The sequence below is a fragment of the Phaseolus vulgaris genome, chromosome 9 (assembly GCF_051622355.1).
Source record: "Phaseolus vulgaris cultivar YP4 chromosome 9, ASM5162235v1, whole genome shotgun sequence".
Lineage (NCBI taxonomy): Eukaryota > Viridiplantae > Streptophyta > Magnoliopsida > Fabales > Fabaceae > Phaseolus > Phaseolus vulgaris.
In genome coordinates, this window is record NC_143506.1 from 33,348,802 (window position 1) to 33,371,960 (window position 23,159).

The following is a 23,159-nucleotide window of genomic DNA, read 5'->3' on the forward strand; positions in this document are numbered from 1 at the left end:
CCTAAATGTAGGGTGGGCCAAAATGGAGAGCTTACCCCGCATTGCCACTCCTAACAAATGTTTCTTTAGACTTGTTTGATCTTACAAAACTTGTATTTAGTTATTCTATAAGATTTTGTTTGTTCGTTATATATTATGTCCAAAGCTTTAATACAACTTACACCTATCTTCTTTTGTATCCAACGCTTCTTGTAGTCTTCAATTGTCTTGTTGATATATCATCTTCAGTTACTTGCGTCCAATGTTGCATGTGATAAACTTTTTCATGATATTGTGTATAAGACCTACATTTGACCATACATACTTATCAATTTGAACAATTTACTACATACTAAGTAGATTGTTAAACAATCTCATGGCAAGAGCATGGGAAAACACAATGGGAAGGAAAAAATATTATTGTACAATTTAAATCTTGGGTAACCTTATGAATAAACAAAAGGTTATTAGATAGTTTGGGACCATGAAACACATCTTTTAAAATAAATGAAGGTTGAAAGTGGATGTTACCACAACCAGTAATAAGGCTATTGGAATCATTAGCAACAGTAATATGTTGGTTACTAGATAAAGCAATGTAGGTTTGAAAAATAAGAGCAATGAGGTGTCATATGGTCAGTAGCACCAGAGTCTATAATTCATATATTCTCAATACTAAAAGCATTAAAGGATAAGAAGATAGAAGTCTTACCAATCATGGTTAAGGAACAAGAGTTAGATGTCTTACTAAGTCAGTCCATGAGAGCTTGTAAACATTCCAACTCTTCTTTGCTGAGAGGTGTGACCTCCTTTGCTGCTTGAGGGAGAGGTGGGGCTTTCGCACTTTCAGAGTCAGATGATGCTTGATTAGCACGCCTTTATATGGTACCTTTGAATCCTCCGGAGCGTTCCAAGACCTTCTCCTTTCCATGAAGTTTGAAGCACATTTTCTTAGTATGACCTGTCTTCCTACAATAGTTGCATCAACGATCATCACTATTAGGCTTTGTGAGAAGCTTTCCAAATGAAGAGGATGGACCTCTTATAGGGCCTTTTCAATAGCCCTAGTTGAACCATCAACAAAGTTACCCTAGTTTAACATTACTGACCTCCAAGTTTATTTCCCTCGTACAATGTGAAAAAAATTCGAGAGAAAGGAGTTTTTTCTTACCCAAAATATAAACCCGAATCAGATCAAATTCAGAGTTCAGTCTAGAAAGCGTACCCTTTCAAGGAACTTTGCCAGTCTGGTAAAGTCGACTGTGCATTACATTTTCAAATTATGATAACGATCTAATTCAATTCATAAACCATTTAACATCCTATAGTAGTTTGTTACTGAAAGTCTCCCTTGGTTGGTATTGAAGATCTTGTTTTCTATCTCGTAACATGATGCAATATCCTTTTTCAAATAGTACGTCTAACCAAGGTTTTCCCAAGTTTCGTTAGTAGTGGAGAATAACATACAATTATTGTTGATCTCTGGTGTTATAGAATGTCATAATTAGGCCATGATAATAGTGTTTTCATCGCCCGAAACTTCTTATTTAGGATTGGTTTTGGTTGGAGGGTCTCTTTTTAGGGAATTCAATTTCTTCCTTCCCTTGAGGGTAGTACGAATCAACTGGGCTTATTGAAGGTAGTTGCGTTCATCAAGACGATAGTTGCCTTGCAACACTTGGAGATCATTGGGGCTAAGAGAGGTTATCTTTACATCCAACATTTGTAAGAGTTGGTAGCAATGAGACAAAATCGATTGGGTTTTGCAGATCGGCGAAATCTGATTGTAATGGTAGTGATCTCGCTTACAAAACTTATTGGAATGTTTTTTCGATGGCGACGACCGATGGTCAACGGTAAACAACAACGATGATGGTCAACAGTGGTGGGCAACAATCAACAAAACAAAAAAGTTGCACCAATGAAGACTGCCCAGAAAAAAACATAAGCAGATTCTCTTAAGATCGAAAGTTTTGATACCAAGTTGAAAGCAAAAGGTTGAATGTACTTTTTGAACCTATTTGCAGATGTGATAGGTGATTAAAGTTATACAAATCAAAACTTCAAAAAATATTAAATTTGTCCTAGTAAATAGAAAATGGAATACACACTATGAAATAATTTACACTAATTATGAAATAATTATCTCCTAATTATATTACACATAAAAATTTATTATTAATAAAATTTTATAAAATAGTTTTTAAATTGATATATTATTTGCTACCAAAATTTTATCTTATCTACTACTACTTAGTTATTTGATTTAAGGTACTCTTATCCTTCCAAATCGTTCACTTTATATTTTACTCATATTCTAACTTTGAAGGGACTTGTGTGGTTATTACTTGATTATTATTATATAAATTAATTAATTATAAAAATCAATTATTTAATCTCTCTAAGAGACAAAGCTTTGCGTACAAACTCTTGTCTATAATCGTACAAACTCTTATCTATAATATATTACTGAATTATATTAATAATTGAGTATGAACTAATATAATGAATGATATCACATAACATATTAAAACATAATCTCACAAAAGTTTATATAATAACATGTCCATAGCATAGGGAGTCTCTTTGAACTTCAACTCAATCTTTATATTTACTTTTATTATTTATTTATTAACTTTAATGTTAAAACGTGATTACTATACTAAAAAGGTTCAATTTGCAGTCATAAAATTTTGGAACCCCGACAAGTTCATTCAAAACAATAATACGAGTAGATTTATTTCCAATGTCTTAATTTAAATGTTAAGAAAAATTGGGTTTCCAACTAAAGTACAGCTTGAATTTAAAAATTAATTCGTATCAGCTGACCATATACCATATATAATACTCTCTCCATCATTCATTTGGTAAGCTACACAACACTCTCTTCAAATTATAAATATATATATATATATATTTATTTTATTTTTTTTTATATATTTTTTTTTCATCTGTATTTTTTTTATGTGTTCCTAGTCTAAACTTTAAACCTCTTAAATATTTGTAATAAGAAAATTATTGAAATAGGTCTTTATCAGTTGTTTTTAGGTAAAAAACTAATTTTTCAGCGGTATTATAATATTATAACATCTACATTCTAATAGTTTTTTTACTAACAAGTGTCCAAAAAAGTTTAAAGTTTGAACTAGAAAAAAAAATCAATTTCATATTATATAGTGATATGTTGACAACTTTATACACCAAATTATATATGAAAAGAAAAATATTTTTTTGTTAAAATAAAACAATTTTTAAATTATATTTCAATAATTGTCGAAGTAACATTAATATATATAAAAGAAAGATAAAATGAAAGGAAAAAATAAAAATAAAAACATATCTAAGATTTGAGTTGGTTTTCATACCATGACTATGTATTACAATGACCTAAATGGAAGCATATGATACGATTACATTTTTTAGTGAGTTTTTTTTTAAATGTCTTTTGATACTTTTGTTGTTTGAAAGTGGGACAAGATTAGAGTAGAAATTATACGAAAAGCATTAATCCATATGAACTTGGAATTGATTTACCTATCATATCTGATTCAAATTGGATCTTAGTTGTTGAGCATGCCAAGTTCTTTGTATCAAAATATTTAGATCACATTTCACATAACATGGAATCCTAGAAAAGGTCGTGTTAAAATTTAAAAAGAATTTGGTTTATTGTATGTACAAGAAACTTTGGTTTATAAAATGAATTCAATGCATAAGGGAACGCATGCTATAATATATTCTCTCCATCACTGCATCTCATTATTATTCTTGTCCGTGAGAAACTACTAATAACGCTTAAATTATTCGCATTATTGCTGATTTTGCTTCGAGTTTGACGGAGTCGATTCGTATGAAGCCACCAAGTACGTTTCAAAACTCTAACAATTTTAACATTTCAATTTTATAAACATGGAGCACACTACAATTAAATATACCATTCACTTCAATTCTGAATATACTCAAGTAGCTGTATGCATTCAATTCTGTTTATTTCCACCTTCCTTTCTCAATCACTAATTAATACTATATAACTCAAACAATCCCCAACCACATTAATCACTTTTACAACTTATAATTTCTTTTTTTCCTCTTCTGATTGTAGATTATAGATAGATAATATTGTTAATTTGTATGTTACAAAAATGAAAAATAAATACGCTATGTTAAAGGATTAATATAGAGATAACAAAACTTAGAAGATTAATTATTTACTATTTTCTTATGAGTAAATAAATGAGTATATTATGAAAAAATATATTAAAGATCATGAAATAAAAATTAGATTTGCACGTGTAAATATATGATATTGATGAAATAATGAATAAAAATATTAGGTATATCTAAAATAATATAATTGTGAGACAAAGCGGGTTGACCCACACTTTGCCTCGTGAACTTGCAAACTTAAATGTCCAACTCACCTATACATTTTTACAGGGAGTTATGGGTTGATTTGTATAATCCATCACATATTGTCATATACAATATCAAATATTGTCATATACAATATCAAATTGTTGAGATAAACATTTGGGTTGTCTAAAGTCCTATAGCCTCCATAATACTAAATCAATCTTTCATAAACTAATTAGATAAATATATTGTTTATACTCTAATTTTAAATGAGCATTGTAAATTTAATAGTTACAATCACAAAGATGGTACCATTGCAAAAGATCCATACACTTGAAGATAATTTCAGAGAGGGTAACACACAAGTCTATATATAGGAATCTTACCTAAGACATTTATAGTTTGATAATAACAAATAATATAATGTTTTAGTTGTCTAACAAAGTTACTTGGTATGTAGCAAATTGTTTAAATTGGTAAGTATGTATGGTCAAAATGTATGTCTTAAAGATAATGCCAAGAATGTCACATACAAGATTACAAGTAGCACAAGATAATATATCAACAAGAAAAATTTAATGAAGACAACAAGAAACGTTGAACACAAAGAAAGATAGATTTAAGTTGTATTAAAGCTTTGAACGCAATATATTACGAACAAACAAAATCTTATAGAAGTAGTGGATACCAATTCTATAAGATCAGTCGAGTCTAAAGAAACATTGGTTAGAAATATAGTTTAAAGTAGTATGCATGCTCTAAAAGGAGGATTGAATAGAGTTACATATTTTTCTCACAAAATTGTTAGAATGTTTAACAAATAAGAACTTAGAAGGACAATAACTTAGTAGCTTATACGGAATGACGCACAACTCTTCAAGTTTCCTTCAATTTTCCTTTAAGAGACTCTTAAAGGGTTCCACTGATCAAAACTTTGATTACAAACAAGTTCATTAGTCACTCCTGATTATCCATTCAATCTCTCGTAAGATTGAGAACTAGAGTATTCTTAGTGGTCACTCCTGACTACAAACACACAAAAAGATTAAAGGAAGTATTCCTCTCAAAGAGAGAATATAGTAACATTTACCTCACATGTGAATGACTTCATGAAAGGAAGCATATAAAGGTTTATCGTACTCCCATTATACAATATTACAAAGAATTTTTTTGACAAATAATTGAATACATTGCATATGCTATGCATTTCTTGATTGATGATGAACCTTTAGAATCTTTGTCATTGATATAGGTCTTAATTAAAATAATTGGTGTTTGTATGATCTTTTAAGATAATATCCATTTGAGCTTGATAATATAATTACTTGAATCCTTCCAGAGTTATAGGCTTGATATTGTGTTGCTTGTGGATTAGTATCCATGCATAAAAAAATTAACTTTTCTTATTAAGTATTTGAACAGTAAATACAAAAACATGCAACAATCTTTTAATATAATAAATAATTGATTACATTCAAATATACTTTATTTTAAGTTTCTTGATTTTTTTCAATAACAAATTATTCCTTCAAAACCTTTTACGAATGTTGTAGGAGTCATATTTTTCCTTTAACAAAAAATTTGGGCTTTGGAAGTTGTTGGTTAATATTAATTTGATTTAAGCAAATATTATCAAATTTATGTTGTCATAAATAGAAAACTAGTTGTGATTCAACTTTGAACTTGTGCTTATGGATAGTTAATTCATACATGTAACATATGTAAAGAGAACATTTGAATGTTGTAATAACTATACCCCACTAAGAAAAATACATTTTAGAAGATTTGTAACATATCAATATCTTCACCCTTCCTTACTCTTCTTCCATTTTTCATTTTTCATTTGTGTATTCATCTATTGTCTTTTATTCCATTCCATTTCTTGCATATATTGTTGTGATATTGTCAAGCTTTCCACCTCATATCCCCTCCATCCACGAAGGCTATCAAAGACATCCTAAAATACAAAATCTTATTCACCCATATACACCACCAACCTACCCATACCAAAATCTCTAAATATGATATTGATTTGATATGTTTAGTAACAATTTTAATTGATTCTTATATTGATTTATTCAATTAAAAACACTCCATTATTGTCCTTCATGTCACTTTCTTATGTTATAATTGATTAGATTCATGACCTAGTTGATTAAAATTACTTATGGCGTTCAATAATTTGATATTATCTTCATTTCTCAATGTTTTAATTTTTTCATTTAACAATTTAATCAATTAAAACTTTATGTATACCTTCATTTGATTTTTTTTTAACTATAAACTTTAACTTGTGCTAACTCATTCTTTCATTACCAAACTTACAATGAAAGTTGTTTGTCTGTAATTGGCTATCTCTCCAGCTGCCATCTTCATTGGATTAATTTATTTGATTAAAAAACTTATTCCTAATAAAAAAAAAATTGTAGGTTTTGTAACTATTGACATTGACTTTCTTTTCGGTTCTTGATCTTTGCTCATGTCCACTAATTTTGATTTTCATTAAATTGATTTAAATTCTAAATTGAAGTGATCATGAAGGAACCTACCTTAATTTTTTTCTCCTATATTAACCGTGTGTGTCTCATTCATCTTACAATCTAATTGTATTCTTGATTTGTAAACCTACATTTATAATTTTCCTAATTCAAAATGGCTTAATAATATGTACGGTTAGAAAAGAATATATGGCTTAGAAAAACAGAAAGGGTGATTTGGTTTTAAAAATATTTTCTCTTTCTTCAAGTACTTTTAAAATTAATTCAATTTGAGAAACTGGATGGAATTAATTTGAAAACCAAGATTTATAAAAGATTGGTTAACAACAATATAAAAAGATAAAGAAAGAGAAATATTGTACAAGAAATGTCCACAAATTGCTACTTAGATTGTGATGAAAAGGAGCAATTGTTGACTCTACCAAGTGCAAGGTCTTATTGGATCACTAATTTATCTAACAACAAGAAGTCCTGACATCGTTTGATGTTTGTATGTGTGCTAGATATCACTCAAATCCAAATGAATCTCACTATATTGCTACTAAAAGAATTCTAAAGTACCTAAAGGAATAATCAATGTTATGTGGTATCCATGTGATATTCCTTTAACCTTAGGTGAATTTTCAAACTAAAATTTTGTAAGGAGTAAGCTTGATAAGAAGAAAACCAGTGGAACATGTCACATGTTGGGCAACAATCTATATCTTAGCATAATAAGAAACAAACATGTGTAGCTCTTCCAACATTAGAAGCAGAATATATTGCTACAAGTAGTCATTGTGCTCAAATACTTTGGCTCAACAACAACTACCCGACTATGATATTAAGTTAAATAAGGTGTCATTAATGTGTGATAATACTAGCGCCAACAATTTAACCAAAAATCTCATTCAACAACGTAGAACCAAACACATTGAGATAAAACACCACTTTATTAGAGATCATGTCTTAAGAAGGAAGTGTGAAATAAAATTCATTGATACAATAAATCAATTAGCTAATTTTTTTGCTAAACTTCTTGCTAGAAATATATTAAACTACTTATTGAACTTGGTATTTAGATATTTCAAATATAATATAACTCATTTTTATTTCAAATATAATATAATATAACTTATTGATTGCTTATAACTTTCAAGATTGAATGAGTGTGAATCATGAATTTATCTTAGAATTAGAAACATAGTCATCTTAGAGCCTTTTTAGAACATATTAATCAACTAGCACCTAACATAATCAATTACCATTAGTGAAGTAATTAATTATCTTTAGTATTAATAAATTAGATTGTAACTTATTTCAAAAATTACAAGCACATTTAACCAATTATTTTTTATATGATTGATTATCTTTTTAAAAAAAATTGCATATTTAATCGATTAATGGATGGAACGATCAATTATGTTTTTTTGTGTTGTGTTTTCAAATACTACAAAGAACAAAATATTCAATTACCTTTAAACATAATCATTAAGGTTTTCTTACGGCTATTTTATAGAAATTGGTTTTAGTGTTCTCTTGAAATGTAACTTACTTTTGATATTACTCATTACATGCTTTCAAGAAACAATTCAAGAAGTTGAGAAACTCTCGTTGAATATATTTTGATAATAACTTCAATAAGGAATTTTGGATGTTGATATCTTCAGTCTTTGTTCTACGGTAGGTTTTTACATCTCTTAAGAGTTTTTAAGAGTTTAAGTTCCACATCTTATGTGATTACATATGTCGTTTGTGAAGTGTGGTTATAATATGAGTTTGCAAAATAGTGAAAATAATCTCTTTAAGATTGATTAGATTGATATTAGATGTAGAATTGAGTTGACTCAAACTAGTATAAAAATCATTCTGCAATTTCTCTTTTTCCAAAAATGTTATGCCTCGTCCACCATCATGAAACATGATGCCTAAGCATGTCCAATGAATTATTGTCATAACTCTTCATCACTCATCCCTCCTTAAGTTTAGGGTCATTGTACAAATAATGTTGAGAAGACCTTAATCGAAGAAATGATTTTTCTTCAAACTTTTTACATGCATGTAAGAATTTAAGTGCGTGGGTAGTGTGTGGATAAATCCAAAGGACTTCAACTCCATACAAAGATGCATACCCCAAACATTCATTGAGTCTACGCCAATCAAGTTATTGTACGTTAATCAAATATTAATTCCAAGTTGAACGCAAGACCAAGGAACTTACAAGTAAAAATCCATTAAAATATGAATCATAATACATTTACACAACTATTCCTTTTTTACATTCGCTCTACAACTATGTATATTATTATTGGTATATAATACTTTATTAAAAAAATCAATTATTAAATATATGTATTTAATGAATAACGATGTTAAGAGATAATTTTTCTTAAAATGTTGTAAATAGATGAAAATTTTAAAATATGCACTATTTATTTATTATGTATTTATTAACTTATTTAACATGAGTGTGGGAACATTTTGATGGACACTTTCTCTTGCCAATCAAGTTGAGGAAGAAGACATATCCTCATTGATAGAGTGAATATGACTTTATCCTTATAAAAACATTATGTATTTATTAAATTATCACAAAATATGTAGTCTTAAGTAATGATTTGTATTAAAAATAATTCGGTGTAGTATTGACATAATACACCACCATATGATAAAAAACAAATATTTTTTTTTAAATATTATATTCTAAAACATATTAAATGATATGAATACAAGAGTTATAGAGGATAATATTAATTATGTCTTTTCTAATTTTTAGTTTTTTTTTTTTATAGAGGTGTATAACTTTTATTTGTCTATTATGATTCTAGTGTTTATTGATTGAGTCTTTGTTTTTCATTCTTTTTATTTACCTAGACCTAGAATGAATATACTGCTGGTATATGTTCAGATCATTAGTTCTAATTTCAATGAATAGAAAAGATATTATTCTTATATTTTTATCTTTATGTTTTTTCTTTCTTTTATCTATCTCTATTCTATTTATAATAAAAGTGATGGAGTACCTGAAATTTATTTAATCCTCAATATCCACTTTCTTCCCAACATCCATTTCTATTCATTAGGGAATGGTAACATAGCAAAGCCAAAAAGTTTACGACACTTCTTCTTCACCAAGTACCTATAATTAGTCTACCTAGGTATTCATATTTTATCAACTTCAAAGTCTCTTTACCAGAAATTATACGTGTTTGAACAAAACTTCTTAATAAACATTTTTATGGAATAGCAATAAAAAAATTAAATAATTTATTTTTCATAAGAATTATTATCATTTTCTTCAAGGTCTATTTTATAATTTATGTATAAACTACTTTTTATTTCTAAAAACTGATTTTTTTTATATTAAAATTCTTATAGAACTTCCTTAAACATATTCGTGGATTCAATTTAGTTGTTTATAGCCAAACATGCACGTACAAAACATACAGTACTTATCCTTTTCTTGTATATATGCACCCTAATAATTAATCAATGAAATGACCCACTTCTTTCAAAATGCAACGGAAATAATTACATTATTGTTGGATAAAGCTACTTTTCTGCTTTTCTAATATTCATTACTTACGTCAAAAATTAGCTAAAGAAGTTGGAGAGATTATCATGTTTGAAAAACATTATTATATTTTAACTAATAAGCAAAGTTTGATATTAATTATGGTTGCAGGTGCTGAACTTAAACTTTCTCTTAACTCATTATTTTAATTAGGTGGAAAATGGATTCTTATATAATAATTGTTTGAAGTGAAAAATGGATTCTAAATAGTTAGCAGTGCCACATTTTTTTCTTCTAATCAACAATTGCATTATAATCGTTTCTCGATCCTTTTTAATCCAATAACTGCTTCATCATTTTCTTCAAAAAAATCTTGAGCCAACACTTTCTTGGGGCACTACATATTTCTTAAGTTTGCCACCAGATCTTTCAGATCCTCTTGATTTTCATGTTTCGTACTTCAGTCTTTGCTCAAGTCTTGAGGCGAATTTATCTCACCCTAACACTCATAATTGGAAATTTGTTCCATTAAAATTGTATTTGTACAATCATTTTACATAGGTTCTTTTTACAAAGATCAATAAAAAAATGAAAAAACACCAATTTAGAAATTGATCATAGTCCTAGCAAGTTACTCTTTCAAGTGTATTAAAGATATAATTGCAGAAATTATTAGTAGTAAAAATTAACATAACAATCAACTTTAGAATTTTTGGCATTTGAAAAAACTCAAAACAAGATGGAGATTGCTAAGAAATTGCCATCTGTGACACCAAAGGGAGTAAACTTTCTTTCTTTTTGGCAACAGCTCTGTCTGTGGCTTCAAAAGTCATATTCGTGCCAATGTGAGTACAGAAAATGGTCTCAAGTTACCTCAGTTACTCAATTTTGGTTTGCCTGAGCAGGTTAATTCTTCTCATAACACAGGACAAAACAAAGTGTATCAGTGACTGATATATTCTTAAATGAGATTTTAGGAAAAAATCATTCTGTCTCAGAATGAAATCAAAATTTCCAGATAAAACCTCAGCGACACCAAGGCCTTTTGTTTCAATCCAGTCTTCTGAACACCTAAAATCTGGTTATCATAAGCATGCATCAAACTCAGGTCAAAAGTCACTCTTGTCAACTTTAGCATTTGCAGCAGAGCATGAATCTGACATTAAGATGAAAAGCCCGAATATTTTCTGTTTTATTCAATCTGTCTTTCATCTATAGCAATGATACATATATATAACCATAGTATTAGAACCGTACAGAACCTTACAGATTCTTTTCCTAACATAACATCTGTAATTAAGACTAATTATAGACCCATTAATAGTTATTATATTCCTATAATTAAGTCTAATTATAGACTCATTAATAGTGATTATATTCCTGTAATTAAATCTAATTAAGTCTAATAATGATTTTGTTCGGTAATATTCCCCCTCAAGTTGGAGCATGTAAGTCTTGAATGCCCAACTTGATCAAGATGGCTCCAAACTTTTTAGCACCGAGAGCTTTGGTGAAAAGGTCAGCTAGTTGTGTATGTGTGGGCACATAGGATGGAAGAAGGCGCTTGTGAATGATTTCATCTCGAACAAAGTGGCAGTCAACTTCAATGTGTTGTGTTGCTTGACTATCACAATAAAGACGAATTGGGTCAGGATGAGGAACATGTAGAGAAGCGAGAATGTCTTTAATCCACTTTAATTCTCGGGTGGTCTTAGCCATTGATCGATATTCAGCCTCAGAAGACAGAAACCCTTTGTTGTTTCTGGGTTTTCCAAGAGATTGGGGAAGTGATTATATTCCTGTAATTAAGTCTAATTAAGTCTAATTAAGTCTAATAATGATTTTGTCCGGTAATAGCCCTTCTGCTGATTCGTGAGCATGATCAGAGGACTCTGAAAGAAAGTTCTGTTGAAATTTCAAACCATGCAGCCCTTGGTGCTGGAACCTGCTTGTTGTTTAGTTATAAGTTGTTTTGTAGTCTTCCAATAATTTTACTTTGGAACTGTATATATTTTTTGTTGCAGTATGACAGAAGGTATAATAACACTCCTTTACAGTCCACAGAATATGGATGGCAAATTTACTGAGGTGCATCAAATAAAATATCTTTGTAAAGAAACACATTTCATTTACTTGTCAGAGTTGTGGCTCTTCTTATCTTAAATGTTAACTTTGATTATTACCATCTTTATCATTTAAGGCTCATATAAGTCAGTGCATGAAAAAATAGTCAACTATTCAAGCGAAAACATTTTCTTTGTAAATAACAGCTAATATAACTTAACAGCTTAGAGTCACTTTTTCTTTCCAAACAATTTAGCTCATAAATAACATGTTTCTTGACACTCCAAAAAAGAACTAGGTTCAAGAGTAATGTATGACCAACCTGTATTAAAATGGCTGTCAAATATAAGCTGGACAAAATTTCTAAAATTTTACAACATAGTGGAATTCAGAATCTTTTAGTCCATTCTAATTCTGCTTGTATGTGGTACTGATAAGTTCATAAAATTTTACAACATAGTGAAATTGATGCTCAATTCACAACACAGCAACAATACAGTAAACTCCTCTTACATTCTCTAGTGAGATTTTTATTAAAACAAATCAAAATCTACTCCTTTGTCTTTACTATTAAAATTCTTTCAAAATGTCTATAAAATGATCGACATCTCTTGCAAAATTTTCCTCTTTATATCTAAGGTTGTTTACGCTTCATCTTTTGTTTTTCTAAGTTCTTTCCCTCTTGAAAGTAGTTATTTATTTCACACTCATTTAATTTTGTAAGTTTTATAATTTTCTAAGTTATTTATAGTTCACTCTATATTAAATAATATTTAAAACTATTTTATTATTTTTTTAATTGAAAGCATCTTTTATAGTAAAATTGTTTATAATAAATGTAAATAATATCAAGGTATTAGATTTGTTCAAGTAATTACATTAGAGATTATGTTATTAGTGACAATAAACTAAATAAATCAATACATATATTGTTAAAGGAATTATGTTATTGGTAATTACATATAAAGTCCTTGTGAGAGACTTTGCCATCTGCCCACTTAGTAACACAAGACATAGGTTCAAATAAATTGCCTTTCTCTCACCAGAAGCAGAAAGAACTGTTGTAGTTGTAGAAAAAATAAAGGAGTTAAAATGCTTCTTTATAATTACCACCAACATTTCATCTTCTGATTGTGTCCACTAATATGACCTCTTGACAACTCTATCTAACCAATCAAGCATACTTGGCTCTACCAACCAAGAGAATTCTTTGACTGCTGCAACTTTAAGTTATACGAATTTTCTATCTCTTCCTGCAATGTTCGTTATTTAAAGTAGTTAAGATACATATACTTGAATGCTGAATCTGTAATAATAGGGTGTGAAGTTATTAAGATTAACAGCATCAACACCAATGTTCTGATGAATTTGAGTTGCAATGCCACAAAAAATGCGTATAAATGAAAAACAGAAAATGAGTCACGTTCCTGAGGTTTACTGAATGCAGTTCAGTGCAGTAGTAAAAATATACCTTGCAGGCTTTTAGTAAAGGCTGTAAGAATGACGATCTGAAGAGCGTAATGGCATTTCCAATCGAAGTTCTATTCAATTCTGCTATCAAACAAGGTATTAGACCACTTTCACTTGTACTGGACTCCAGGTTGCAATTAGCATTAGAGGGAGGGAACATATAAATGTACATAACCTGAACTCGAAGAGTCCAAGACACGTGGTGATGGCAATGTGAAGATTTTACAAAAAGGAAATTTTGATTGTTTGAGTATAAAATTAACTTACCACCATCAATATCAGATATTGAGCCCTCGTAATTAAGCTCCTCTATCAGCTGCAAACTCACAACTCACAAAATCAAGCAAGATTCAGACACAGTGTTCAGAAAGTTTTTTTATGGTACAAAACTACAAATGCAACGGTGGAATACAGGCATACTTTATACCCCCCACTTTAGCCATGTCAAAAGGTGATATTTCCCTTTTCCACATGAGAATGTGTTGGACAAGAGAGCAAGTTTCATTATGCATGTTCCAAATACTCTCTAAGTAATAAATAGGAACATCCCTAACGAAAACTACGCAAATAACTGAACCAGTGGAAAGCTTTCCCCTCCCTTGAATGCAGGTCATAAAATTGTCATTGCAGAATATGTTTACCTGTGAAAGGGTGGGTACTGTAGTAGGATCAAATTCGTCACACCGATTTGGATCAATAGGAACACAAACACGACCTAGAACAAAGAAGAATACCATGCAATGCTAAACAATTAAATAAGCTAGTGAATGTATCAAGCAATTTATACAGGCAGAAAACTTTATAGTTCAAAATTTCCTTTTAAAAATCACAAGACAAAACCATATGATTATAATGTCATCGGTGAACTCTCAAGCCTCAAATAAAAAATTCAACTTATTATGTCAATAAAAGTTGGGCATTTTAGATACTGACCTGTTTTAGGATGTACACAGAATGGTGCTTTAAGCAAGTGATTCATATGTTTAGAAACCTATTACATAAACATTCATAATGAACAAAAATTAAGACTGAACTTAAAATTAGCCAAAAGGTGTTATTGGTAATATAGACATTGCCGGCACTTCGACTACAGAAACGGTACTAATATGAAAAATAACAGAATATAGGAAAAAGGGAAGCAGTTGATCGACAAACCTCCATATCTAGCCTGGGATATGTAAAGGAGAACACAATCTCTTCAACACATCGGCGCAGCCCTTGTGCCTTCAAAAAGTATTAGCAAAACATTAATAATAAATGGAAACAACAAATCATGCTAGTTCTAGCAAATTCCACATTATTGCATACAATTTACAATCAAAATGTTCGAACAAATATTGCAGAGAGCAGACTGCATTTCCTAAAAGGAAGCTTACATACCTTATGTTTTCCAGATTGCAGCACCTGTTTGAATTGTTCCCATCGAACAACATTGATGTCTTCTTTTGCACTAGAAGACCGCCTACTATCTTGCCATCTTCCCCTAAGTTCAGAAGCAATAGCTGCAAGAGGTAAACCGTGTATCGCATAAGATAATAACAGGAAATGAAGTAACAATGTTCATATGAAGGACATGAAAAAAAAAGTACATTCATCAGGAATCATGTTTAGGATCTTCTCATATCTCTCCTCAGTAGCAAGTAAATTTTGTCCGGTAAGCAGATTTTTCTCGAAATAGTCCTTGAGAACATTAGTGTATGATGTCCTGGAATAATAAAATACAGGTTAGGATATGAAATAAGAGATCTGGTTCGGAAAGTTAATCATCCGCATTAAGACTTACGCCAAGAAAGGATGAAGGGCAGCACCCGTCAAAGAAACCTTCTTATGACTATTTTCATTGCCCTGGAGAGAATACGAAATCAACAAACACTCCACGTGTACTCAAAACACACTTGTCATCAGTATACTTACCTTGTACACTCGAAAATAGTCAGCAATAGCACCTCTCTGCTCATTAGACAACCTGTATGAGTAAACGTGGTATTTGAATTTATGACTGTGTACGGTCAGAAGTAGACAAAGGATAACTTTTTATTGCTTAGTGTCTCACCTTCTTGCCTTCCTGTCACAGACCCAGCAATGAACACCTCTGCGTCCACTGTATACCCATAGAACGTGTTTGAAACCAAAGTCATCTGAAACAGTAGCCCCAAAGCAAAGTCAACACAAAAGTTACAACAAGAGCACACGCACCCAAATAACACCCACTTCATGTTGCCGCATACAAAGCTAGTGTATATAAATTTAATGCATGTTGGATATTCTATATCCCCTCCCCCATAGTATTTTAACTATTTTCATATAACAAGGATCTGAACCTGAAGGACAACAAGAATCAGGAAATGAAAATCGCAATCTTTGATACGATTACCACAATGAAAGATCAGAAGTGGTATGAGAACAATACTAAAGAGATGCTGGATGAACCTCATAACATGCAATCTGTGTAATTAACATCAAATAATAGGAAATATCACGGAATAACTTAATTAAGCACCGAGTCTCCTCTAACAAGGTATATCAGGCACTGTTGAAGCCATATATTCCCCAGCAATAACGAAATGTGCAAGACATAATCTAGACTACAACTACCCATAAATTTTCAAGTAGAAATCTTGTCACTTCCTTCTTCGGCAAAAAGAAACCTATTATGATTAGGGATGACCACATCCAGTAAAGTCACCTGGTGATTATGAGGCAAACTTTAGTTATTTGGTAGGATTTCCACCCACTCCCATGGTCTTTCTATGTTAAGATATGTACTGCTATCTTATTATTTCAATGCAATGAATGTATATGCCAAAATTGCACTGTCTCTCTAATATGAAATAAGATGCAAACTAGTACCTCTTAAGGCAGTATCAATCACTTTGATTGCTATAGTCATCAACGGCCAGCAAACCAAACAAACATCAGCACCTGAGCAGCAGTATCTAACATCATCATAGTCTGTCATATCCTACAGAAACCCAAAAAATATAAAGGGTGTCAAACGTGAAGGAGGCCACAATAGCTAAAGGCTTCACTTGGAGACTGAAAGAAAATTCTTACTATATCAAAAATCAACTCTCTCTCAACTGGGGCAAAGACGTTATTTTCACCCTGTGCATAGGCATACCTTTTTGCAGGCTAAACCAAATAAAATACAAGGAACAGAATAGGTGAGTGAATAAAAGCTATCATCACAAAAAGATTAATGAAGAAAAAAAACGTCATCATAATTCTTGCATGAATTATAAGAACTTGTTGCATAACAAGAAGGGGGGACATATTACATCAACAGAGTAGACAGGTCCAATATCTATCTTAACAGGGGACTTCTCTTTGACTGAATTTTCGAGCTCAAGGGTATTGTTGAAAGATTGGAAACGCAGATAAATATCATTCTCCAAAGTGAAGGAAAACTCTCTTCGCCCCAAGTAGGACTGATCACAACCTGGGTGCTTCCCATCTACAAACAAAAATATAAAAACATAACTTAAAACTAAAGTGAATCATGTCTTGAGGGCACTAAATTAGGAGATGTTCACTTTGTCCATTTATGAAAATTACCAAACGTGTCATGTGGGATCCTATTTCCACAAATGAAAAAGCAAAAAGAGTCGGATTTTAGAAAAGAACAAGGACAACAAAACCTAACATATTTCTATAACTGCGGAACAAAAACGAGACTATTATTTTAGATGGATTAAAAACAGATATCCATTTATTTGTAGGACTATAAACACATGTAACTCTTGAGCTTAGAATTAAGAATGTGCCGTCATTCTACACTCGTCAGAAGCAAGCATTTGGCGATATTACCGTTGCCATAAGACACCCATCTGACTAAATCAGCAAAAGGAAACAGCTTTCCTGAGGAAACAAGAAGATAAAACGTTGAAGAGGTCAAACCCAGTACGAAAAAATACAAATTATGATACTTTGATACGGAGATTAAATGAAAAGAAAAAACGGGAAGCGAAAGTAACAAACCGTAATATAGCTTGAGGTGATTGAGATTGAAATCGGGTTCTTGTTGTGGGATCATTTGCTTAGCGACCGAAATTGTGAAGTGGAACGAAGAATTGAATTTGCGAAATGGGAAAGGAAGGAATCTCCGATTGATGTGTGAGAGTAGTGCAGTGGCGGGAAGATCAACATCTATATGTGGCGGGAAAATTAGATGCTAACGGGCCTAGGCCTGGGGTGCCCCTGCTAAGGGCTGCTTCTTACTGCACCTCTATACCTTCTTGTGCACCCCAGTAACTTATTTAATTCTAAAAACACCCTTATTTAAAAAAAATAGTTAAATTCTATTAAGTTTTGGTTGTGGAGATACTAGGTTATTAACCGTGACTTGCTCGAGAAAGATTTTATCTATGAAAATGGGAAAGATTGTATTTATGAAATATTATTAATATATTAATAAATAATTAAATAATTGTAATTTATGTAGGTATATATTTTAACTTTTTTGTTGCAATAAAGATGCATAGAGATATATTATATTAAAGTGTCTTATATAAATAATTTTATACGACCTTAAATTGAAATGTTTTAATAATAATAAATTTTACAACATATATACTTTCTCCTAATACAATAATCTCATACCATTTGTAAGTACAAAAATTTATACAATATAACAAAGATACTAAATTTATACAAAATAATAAAAGGAGATGGTTTTTTATGCAATTTGTTTTCAGAATTATTGGAAGCTTTTGAACATGATATTAATGTCAAAATTCAACAACTCTTACAAAATTGCATCTTAGCTGACTTGAATTTGAATGTCATAACTTTCATTCACAAAATTCATAAGGCTTAATGCAAATTCTTTTGTGTAATTGTATTCACAAATATCAATAAAGTTTAGCAACAGTTGGGCAATCTATTCATCGTAATGTCACCAAAGAAAGAATATTTGAGCTCAAATCCAATACTACGCTTGAAATTTCATTTATTACAACCTATTAATAAATCCATTACACGGTTAAAGTTATGCACGACATAACACATTTGAAAGATACAAACAACACATTTGATTATTCACATTAATAATCAAATCTCAAATGAATTATACATGTTTAAATAAGAATGAAGTCACTGTAACACTGTCATTACTCAAATCCATAATTTGAGATTGCGACTCATTGCATTCACTCCCAAACGTTGTCAACAAATATTGTTTCAATACACACGTTCATAACAAATGTTTTCAACTAATGCTATTGTCTATTAGAATTTATTTATACCTCTGTGATGTTCTCATAGAAAGCATCAGTTAATGCTAGCTTTCCTTTTCTTTTTTTTCCATCTTGGTCATATATCTCCTTATCAAATAAATGAGGATTTAAACAAATCAGTACATAACAAACATTTTATATTACAGACATTGTACAGTAAAACATAACTTACCAATGAACTATTATTGTCATTGATGAAACGTTGAATGATGTCTTCATCCACACAATTTTTTTTTCACTCTAAAGGTTTGCTCAAACCTGAAGCCTTTATCCATTTTTGAATTAACCTTAAACAAAACATTTTTCTCCAATATTTCTGCAAATTCATTTGGAAGATTTTCGTTCTAAAATAAAAATGAAATTCAAATTAATCAATGCACAGGTTATATATATATATATATATAAATTTATATATATATTTTTGAATTATATATATATATATATATAATTCACATCTAAAGGTGTGCAACAATAACCTTATCATGACTTTCAAACATTTCAACACATGATTTACTCAGCAGCGAACTTGCTTCTGTGTCAAAAAGCATGAAGGTTGTAGAATCAGTGTCATCGATCACACGAAGTTGCACTTTATACCTGTCATACAAATACAATATGTTCAAAGCAACACATTAGTACTGTACTATAATAAATATTCGAGAATAAATCAATAACACATATTTCAAAATGTGTACTTGACCTTCATTACATGTTTATTGCATTTTTCACAAAAAAAAAAACATTTTGGAGTCGGGGTAAACTGCCTTATTACAGATGCAGGCAATATACCACCAATCATCATCATCCACAACATGTTTTATAGTTGCAGGAACTATGAATGTGTTGACCTATTTCAATAAAATGTAAAAAATAAGTGGAAACAAAAGACAAATAAGAATTTTAAATATATAATGACGTTTACTTCTCTACAATCCTTCAACCTTGCTATGGTGTTCCTGGCGGTGGTCTGAAGAAACTCATCTTCAGAAGTTTGCTTTGAAGATTCACACAGTTGGGTGTGTCCTGGGATGGAGAGTCCATTGTTTCTAACATCCTTTACCATTAAAACAAAATTAGAATCCATTAAAAAAATCTTTTCACCAATATCAAATAATGATATTTTTTAAAGTACCTCTTTTTCAACAGTAATGCTTCTTCAATCAATACATTATATTCCACTTTGTGCAATCAATCCAGTTCTGAACATAGATGTTGTCTATATAATAAAAAAAATAACATGTAAGAAATATAAAAAATCTAGACTAATAACAAATAATAGAGATAAGATACTTTGATTCATCCAAAATGATACCTCTGAAGAACTTGACTTTGGCAAATTCTATAGATATGATTGCAAATATGGAACACAGATTGGTATGTTGGCTTGTCTAAGTGTTTTTACATTTGACTTGATTTTAGGTTGATTTGTTTACAGCTTTTCTATTCATTGATATTGATATTACAGAGAAAAATGGAGGATGTGTTCTCCTTGTATGAACAGGCTATTGCTATTGAGAAGGAAAACAACATTCACAAACATTGTCGATCTTGTTTGCTCAGTATTCTCGATTTGTATATTTGGTATGTCCTTAACATTTTTGCATGCAAATACTCTTCTGTGTCTTTGTTATTTGAAGCTAGTTATTGGTTTGACATACAATATTCAAAGTGGACTTTCCAATTCTGACATGCAATATATTCAAATTGGGCTTTATACAATACTGCATTATAAAATATTCAAATTCGAATTTCCAATTCTGAGACAAATTAGAACACTATTCGGTTAAATTATTCCTATTATGGTTAAATTAAATAAACTTGAAAAAAAAAATCAAACACATAACATGTAATAATGAAACAAAACATAACTTGTAATGAAATAAAAGTAACATTAACAGAAGCTTTTGGAAGTGGCCATACCAGGATTTTGCACTTAACTTCACTCTTATGTCCATGAAGGACAGTATACTTTAGCCTGCTTTTCTGAATGAAATAGGGCAAAAGAAATAGGAAGATCCTAAAAGCCAAGTAACATGTGTATAAACACAGTAATCAAGTAATATAAAGTAAAATAAAACTTAAGAAATGATGCAGTAAAATAAACTTGATTGACACAGATAGTGTGATAGTGAAATGAAGATACGAACCATTAATGAGAGGGCAACGACTCTCGATATGATCATAAAATTTATTCACGGTTGAAGAAGACGATCTTCCCTAAAACAAAGTAATCTTAAAACTGTTATTTCCTACATAATCAAAATATACAAAATGATTGCCATGAAGGCCATAAAATTCGCGAAATTGAGACCATCCTCTAATGATCTCAGGAACATACATGTCCATATTATACTTAACAATATGTCTATGCCCTTCGTTATCCACCAAAAACCAAGTTGGACCAAATTCAGACCCGAACTCGATGGCAAAAGCACGATCAACTAAACCATGATCATTTTCAAAAGGAAAAACATGTTACTTTTTCTATAATGGTAATCTGAAATCCAAACAAAATTAGAAGACAACACACCTCATCTAACAGGTTCATCGTTTGGAACTTTACTTTGGTTTCCATTGTCAATATGCCATCCAAATTTGGAAAATTTAGTATAAGTGGTGCTATAACATATGGTAAACAAATATCTACATATTAACAATAATATAGGGAATTGGCAATAGATTTAAATATTTATCATAAACAATAGAATTAACATATGAACATATTATAAATGACAATAAATCACAAATGTCAAAAACATAAATAGTGAAAAAAAGTAAAAACAGATAACCATAAGAAAAAAAAATGATGAAAACATATTCATCAAAGTATAAATGTGGTGTTGGTGCGTGAAGAGATTCCTGGGTAATTGTGATAGTCAGATACCCAAAATAGTTGGGCATAAAATGCAAAAATTAACAAATGCTTTCATTGAGAGTCGAACTCAAGACCTCCCGCTTACTAAACAGGTGCTCTAACCAACTGAGCTATGAAAGCACATGTTAAGTTATGCAAACAATTAGTTATATAGCATTCCTGGTGACTTAAGAGTTGAAAAATGTAGTGGGAGGCAACATACCACTAAAAAGGAGGTTAATCAATTATTTGTTAATAAACGTTAGTAATTAAACAAGTTAATTGATGTTTCATATTAATAATAGTTAAAAACACAAAAACATGCCAATATCACCAATTTTTTTATACAATTTATTTTAATAAAATAAAATATTTATGTTAAAAAAATAAATCTAGGAACACATCGTCGGAAAAGGAAGAACTTGCTCACAAAAAGAAAAGTAATATATATATATATATGTAATATGATAAAAAAAATAAAGAAAAAATAATAATTTTTAAAGGAAATTCACAATAAGAATAAGAATGTTTAAGAAATTAAAAAAAAATAGATAAATACTTGATTTTATAAACATTTAAATTATAAAATATTTATTGATTCACATAATATTTTATAATCAAATAATCGATCTCAAGATATAATGAATGATTTCATCACGAGACAATGAAAAAGTTTTGGGTCAATACATGTTATTTTCAAATTACATGTGATGGTTGAAACTCTTTGAATTTTCAATCATGTCTACATCATTTTTGTATTTTGAGTAACTCTTGTGATTCTACAATTAACTCTTAACATCAAGAAAAAATTTGTGTCTTTTTCTTAATTTAAGAAGTCACTCATTGTCTTGTTTAGTTAAAAGTTAACTAATAATAGAAATAGTTAATCTTTTTAATTAATCTAATCTACTTAAGATTCTAAACTTTTAATTCACATGAAAGTGTCTCTTTCACATTTTAAGTTATGGAATTCCTTTTATAAATAGAACTTAAGAGTTATTTTCCCCTGCTTTGGTCTTATCCTTGTGAGTCATCTTTGAAAGGCATTTATCCTTTGGAATTTTTCTTGAAGGTATATTTTATCTATTTACTTTATTTTTCAACCCCTTTTCTATTTCATTTTACAATTTGGTATTGCTTTCTTAATTGTTTGAAACATGTCTCATGCTACTATCCATGTTCTTCATACTTTTACCATTATTGTTACACTTTTT

General features: G+C 30.1%; 1 protein-coding gene and 1 non-coding gene across 2 annotated transcripts; both read right to left on the reverse strand.

Annotated features, from left to right (window-relative positions):
• Positions 1 to 13,296: 13,296 nt before the first annotated feature.
• On the reverse strand, positions 13,297 to 17,992 carry POLA3 (DNA primase POLA3). The gene is made up of 16 exons (XM_068627419.2): positions 17,836 to 17,992; positions 17,665 to 17,715; positions 17,136 to 17,311; positions 16,912 to 16,989; positions 16,708 to 16,819; positions 15,911 to 15,995; positions 15,772 to 15,823; positions 15,641 to 15,702; positions 15,447 to 15,562; positions 15,238 to 15,359; positions 15,013 to 15,081; positions 14,791 to 14,848; positions 14,499 to 14,572; positions 14,125 to 14,173; positions 13,859 to 13,938; positions 13,297 to 13,640 (listed from the first exon to the last, which is right to left on the reverse strand). The coding sequence occupies exons 1-16, from the start codon at positions 17,888 to 17,890 to the stop codon at positions 13,578 to 13,580; spliced, it is 1,302 nt and encodes a 433-aa protein (XP_068483520.1). The 5' UTR covers positions 17,891 to 17,992; the 3' UTR covers positions 13,297 to 13,577.
• A 4,020-nt stretch (positions 17,993 to 22,012) lies between these two features.
• Positions 22,013 to 22,086, reverse strand: TRNAT-AGU (transfer RNA threonine (anticodon AGU)). The gene has a single exon. It is a non-coding gene; the product is annotated as a tRNA-Thr (tRNA).
• Positions 22,087 to 23,159: the final 1,073 nt, after the last annotated feature.